Source organism: Chiroxiphia lanceolata, chromosome 12 (assembly GCF_009829145.1).
Source record: "Chiroxiphia lanceolata isolate bChiLan1 chromosome 12, bChiLan1.pri, whole genome shotgun sequence".
NCBI lineage: Eukaryota > Metazoa > Chordata > Aves > Passeriformes > Pipridae > Chiroxiphia > Chiroxiphia lanceolata.
In genome coordinates, this window is record NC_045648.1 from 12,484,983 (window position 1) to 12,490,766 (window position 5,784).

The 5,784-nt window shown below is 50.3% G+C and overlaps 1 protein-coding gene across 1 annotated transcript; it reads right to left on the reverse strand.

Moving 5' to 3' along the window:
- Positions 1-233: 233 nt before the first annotated feature.
- BCL2L10 (BCL2 like 10) lies at positions 234-3,376 on the reverse strand. The gene is made up of 2 exons (XM_032700613.1): positions 2,888-3,376; positions 234-1,404 (listed from the first exon to the last, which is right to left on the reverse strand). Exons 1-2 carry the CDS (start codon positions 3,287-3,289, stop codon positions 1,273-1,275), a joined length of 534 nt encoding a protein of 177 aa, XP_032556504.1. The 5' UTR covers positions 3,290-3,376; the 3' UTR covers positions 234-1,272.
- Between the last annotated feature and the right edge of the window lie 2,408 nt (positions 3,377-5,784).

Genomic DNA, 5,784 nt, shown 5'->3' on the forward strand with positions numbered 1-5,784 from the left:
GTTGCAGCAGTGAAGGTGGGCCTTTTGGACTGGATTTTCCCCTTAGGCTGTGTTAGCCCTAGTGTGGACTGCAGGACTGCATTGAAGACTGGTATCACACTGCTCTGGTGCTGCACAGCTCCTCATTTCAGGTCAAGGCACCAGCAAGGTGAATACGAAACTGATTCATCCAGGTAACCACCAAAACACTCACTGTCTGAGCACCATCACCCATCAGATCAAATAATCAGAAATTTTTTTTAAAATAAAAATACTTAACATTTATTCACCTTTGAAGTCACCATAGTAAAATTGTACACGCTATGAGTAACCCAGGAACGTTATTAAAAAGCTACCAGAAACATAAGGCAATTTGTACAACCATTGAAAGAAATACACAGCATGTTGAAAACAGAGTGAAATATTACTCAAACAAGACAACGCTTGATACACACTAGAATGACAAGAACCAGCATTAAGTTTTAAACAAAAATAAAGATGTCATGGCTACAAGTATTATACAGTGATAAATACTTCAAAAATATATTAAGATATATGGAAATTCTCATTTTGTCATGGAAATCCAGAGAAATTCCAGCCTCCACTGGATTTCAATATACCAATTAAGGTTTAATATTTAAGTTCCTTTCCTTTCAGTAAGAACCAGTACTGCAGCCATTACTGTCCTGTATCAATACTTATCTTCTTGTAGTGTAATGAAATCAAGCCTTATGTTACATTAAGCCCTAATGCCTCTTGCATCACAGGCACCAATTGCTCTAAATCAACCAATGAGTTGCCTTTTGGTAACAAGTGCTGTGCACAGCATTTGAAGCCATAAGCCACGTTAAATCACAGTCATTGTTCGCCCACTTTACAGTATTAATGGAAGGTGGGTTTGAAGACTTGCTCCCATGTAAATAAGACATCTCGAACAGAGGGTTTAGTAGCAAGTCCACCATAATGTTTTCCTAGCATAACATCAAGCACTCAGAATACAGTACATGAACCATGCTATAGTTTAGGTTACACCTTCAAAAAGAAAGTCCAGAGGATGTTTGGAGACAACAGGTTTTAAACACGCACAAATAGTGCTTTAGTACACGTCTGTTTGTGCTGTTACTGGGTAGCGAGTGAAGCAGTTTATAGCCAAGGGTTTGGTGAGGCAGTTTTCTGAGCCAGTTTAAAAATATAGACTTCTTCTTAGAGGGTCTGTTCTATAGAAAATAAAGTGAAATCTGGTAAATTGTCAGTTTTGAGAGTACTTTCCCGTGGCAAGATCCATTCATCGGCCTACCGCACCAAGAGGAAAGCCAATCCTGCCATCCCAATCCCCGCTGCGGCTGCCATGATGGCATTGCCAATGGTGCTGCTCTGCTCAGCCGCCTCGGAGCCGTGCCTGCCGAAGAAGCGACAGAAGCCATCCTAGAACAGCAAGAGAAAGGACATTGAGTTGCTTGGCTCGCGATCGACTGGATTTCTTTTAAAAAGCCTTCGGGCACAGTTTGGTTCACACTCCCAGCACAGGGTTTGTCAGCTGTAGAAACCTCTATTTTAATCATGGAAGTCCAAGCCCACTGCCTTGGGTACACACAAAAACGCTTTGTGAGAGCCCTTGCACAAGGCAACTGAAAGAAGTAGCTACAAGCATTTGCTCAACAGACAATTGCAAACTTCCTATCGAGATGCTCGGCCTATCATTACATTATTTTTGCCCTTTTAGGCAAGTTTCTGACGGAAGCTGCCAGCATTGTTCCCCCTTGAGTTTCAGAAAGCATCTGAAACACAGGATATGGAAATTTCCACTTGAGAGAGACAGTAGGCCCAAGCTGGTCCCATTTTGGTGGAAATGGGACTGATTACACACTCTCTTGGAAGGGCCGGGTGGACACTGCTCAGAGCTGACCTATGACAGAGCAAAGCTGGCAGCTGCTCTCCCAGATCGTTGTGATAATCAGAAGTGGCAGCAATACAACTCCAGATGGTCGTGTTTGAACTCTGCTCCGCAGATGTCTATGTAAACAAGTTATATTCTTAATTTCTTCCGGAACTTTGTTCTTTACACTTTAATTTGTGCGAACAGGCAGTGCGATTTTGCCAAGTGACAGTGTGCACTGCAGCCAACGACCACACTGTTCTGAGCAGTCAGATGGACCAGTGACCACTGGAAAACCAAGTTCATTTTGGTCTCTGGAAAAGTCAACGAAACCAGTGGCTGCTTCCCCTCCTTTCTATTTTTAGTGCTTATTTGTACTGACACCAAGTATTCCACTAGGACTGAAAATAGGAAACGCGGACAGTTCTGTGGGATAGCTGACATTTTGTGCAGAAACGCAGGCAAAGCTGCACGGACTCCTTAAAAACCGTACCTACAGTGTGCATCTCGAGGGGCAGAAAGTCCACACCTTCCCCGGGCCTGACCTGACCTGACCGGCTTCGGGACAAGCAGGAACAAGAGCCGCAGGCCTGGCGGGTGAGTGCCTCCACACACAGGTGTATTTAAGAACAGGCACATGGGTGGTTTTTGCTTACACCTGGGAGGGGACCTGTGCTAGCCTGCTCACCGACATCCGCAGGCTGCGGACCCAAGGGGGAAGGCAAACCTCGCCCCCCTCAGCCAGCAGCATCACTCCTGCGGTTCCAGGAGGCTGCACCCCGAGGGATCCGGCTGAGCCGCAGAACAGGGCACCCCCAGGCCCCTCGCTGGGCCACCAAGAGTCGCTGCGGCCAGCGGCCCCCGGGGATGCTCCGCTGGTCCCGCACACGCCCATCGCCGGCAGCGACGCCGGCACGTCCCCCCGGCCGTACCGCACCGCTGCACGGCGCCGGGGGACCGCCCTGCCCCGCTAAACGGGGAGGGGGCGAGGGTTCCCGGCACCCACCCCAGGCCGCCCCCGTCCCCGCTCACCCATCCGCCGTGCGCCTCCAGCCACTCGCCCCGCTCCTCGGCCAGGTAGGCGGCCAGGTGCGCGGCCAGGCAGCGCGGCCCGTCGCCGCAGCCCCGCTCGGCCAGCGCGGCCGCCAGCGTGCCCGCGAACACCACCAGCGCCAGCAGCCGGCCCCAGTTGAGGCCGCCGTCGGCCTCCAGCTGCGCCGCCACCCGCCCCAGCAGCGCGGCCGCCTCCCGCGGCTCGGCCCGCGCCAGCGGCGCGCACGAGCGGAAGAAGGGCCGCTCCTGCCGCTCCAGCTCGGCCGCCGCCCGGCGCAGCGCGGCCGCAGTGGGGCTGGGGGGCAGCGCGGCGCCGCCGCCGCGGTGCTGGAAGTAATCCTCCAGCAGCAGCGCCGTCTCCTCCTTCAGAGAGCCCGGCATGGCGGCTGCCCACGGCGGCGGCCCCGCAGCAGCAGCTGCCGCCGACTAAGAGGCGGGGCGGCCCCTTCGCCCGGCCCGGCCCGGCCCAGCCCGGGCGCTCCCCGCCTCCGGGGCGGGGCCGAGCGGGGCGGGGGCAGCGCCTTCCCCGCGGAGAAGGGTCCGCCCGCAGGCCCAGGGAGGCACTTGTGGAGCGGAGCTGCGGGTCTCTCTGGGCAGCCGAGGGAAACGCTCAGTTGTATTAATATAGATTAAATGTATTAATGAATACATATCAGTTGTATTAATATATATTTTTAATATATCAAAATACTTGCTTTAATATGTTTAGGGTTTAGGGGTTTGTGAGGGTTTTTTCACGTTACTGCCCAAACCTGTATTTTTTGCACCAAAGGAGATGCAGGTTTTCCAGGACCATGGGATGAGTGCACTTATTTACTCAGCAAATGCAGTGGTGTTTGCTTTTGATGGGCATATAGGAAAAAGTTAGGATTAGGACCCATCATGGGGCAAAGGGGGGGGGCCCTTCACACTGTTGATGTGAAATAAAATGGCTGAGAACAACATTGGTGTAATTTGCACAGCACCATGGCCCTATCTGAGTGAGACACCTTGCCTGCACCCCAGCTGTGCCCTTCCAGCTCCGAGTACCATCAGCTGCTCCACAGACTGGTGGGACTCCCATAAATACCACCCCAAGACTGATGGCAGATCCAGCACAGGGTACATCCAGCCTGTGCTTCCTGCCCAGTGCTGGTTTGCAGGTGAGGTTCTGATGGTGGCCTGGGGCAAAGTGAGGCTGTGACCCACTGTCACTGCACAGCCCTGCAGTGGGAGAAGCATTGCCACAGCTGCCTAGGACCGGGTCACTCTCACCTCTCATCCCACAACCAGCTCAAGGTGACCAACATGTCAGCACAGGACTGCTTGGCTTCATTCCACCTATATTGAGATACAGCTGTCTCCATTTTACATCCCTGTTAGAAAATCTAAAAATAGATGGTTGGAATCAATCCTGTTGCAATTTCTCAGATCGCTGTCAAGAATTGGAGTCGCTCCTAAGGCGAGCTCTTAGTTTTTCATCCCCGTATTTGGCTTTTGTTTTGTTTTGAAGCAGGGAAATACAATCTGTGTTTATGTGCTAGAGCAGTAGCTGGAATGATATCTTTACTTTTCACAGGAGCTTTACACACATGCTTTTTAAACTATTTTTCCTTACGATTGTTAATCCTGGAGCAGGAATTTCCTATTGCATTCCTCACAGCAGGAGAGCAAGAGGGAGAGGCTGCTCTTTCTCTAGCAATATCCTCTTCCACCCTTCCTGTTTATATAGCATTTTTGTTTAACAGGACGGAGCCGTCCCATAGTGACTGCCCCAGCTATAGCTCCTTCTCTCCATATTATGGAATAGAGGTGTTTCTGACATAAATAGCTTGACAGACTAAGGGGGGGTCTCAAAGTGCTGGGATTTCCAAACCTTCCCTGGCCAGTCTTTAACAAATAAGAAATACAATGGGTACTTCAGTGTCCTGTTCCTCTATTTGTCGTTTATCTGTCATTTATGATGGGAAGTTGAGTCATTTATCTGATGGGAAGTTGAGGCCTGCCCTGTTTCATGCTTTTACCACTATCTCAGGAACAAAAAAGATGATTTTTCACAGGTGGCAAGACCATGCAGCCCAATACACAAGTCCATAGGCTGTGGCCCGGAAGTGAAAGAACCACGGGATTTTTCCGTGTAAGAACCAATGCAAGATGCGATGTCAGCCTCATTCTCACTGGATCTGGTCACAGTTTGAGCACTGATGTCACTCAGAACAAGCTGGCTCAGCACTTTCCCCAGCCCCTCAGAGGAGAGGAAATGAAACAATGCACCTAAATTAAGGAGGTGCTTTTTTTCAGTGTCTAAACTGAGCACTTCCACCAAGCACCTTCATGCTGACCACAAATTCTACACTGAGGTGGAGAGGACAGCTGGCCCCAGCACAGTTCTCTCCTAACAAGGCAGAAAGCTGAACTGCTGCATCTCACGGTGATCTGCACATCTGGTTCACCCAAACAGTGACAGCCCCAGCATTTCAGCGACCAGCTTTCTCTGGCATCCCACTGCAACTCGAGGAGAATCCTATGCACCCACAAACACATACTCTGCATTTTCCAGATAAGGATCTGGAAAGAAAACATCACATTAGCTGCGATCCTTCTGAGCAGGAAAACAACCTGAATTCTGGCGTCCTGAACGCAGGGGGAGCTCAGACAGTGTTTCAGGTACTTTCAAGGACTGCTCACTCTCAGTTGCTGTGGCTCTCCTTGGGTATTTCCAGAAAACATTCCAGAAGCAATTTTCTCGTAGATCTGGGCTTTGCCCTAGATTTTGCAGGAAAAATGATCTAAGGAGCTATATGGTACAAAAAGTGAATGTCAAAAAAAGCAAAAAACCCAACAAAACATAGCTACCATTGCAAGTACCTAACAGCTGGGAAAAACTACTACATACA

Excerpts from the sequence above, each read along its gene's own strand:
- BCL2L10 (XM_032700613.1), bottom strand. The coding sequence starts at position 3,289 with ATGCCGGGCTCTCTGAAGGAGGAGACGGCGCTGCTGCTGGAGGATTAC. Across the intron at positions 1,405-2,887 it reads TGGAGGCGCACGGCGGATGG|GATGGCTTCTGTCGCTTCTT; the intron begins GTGAGCGGGGAC and ends TTGCTGTTCTAG.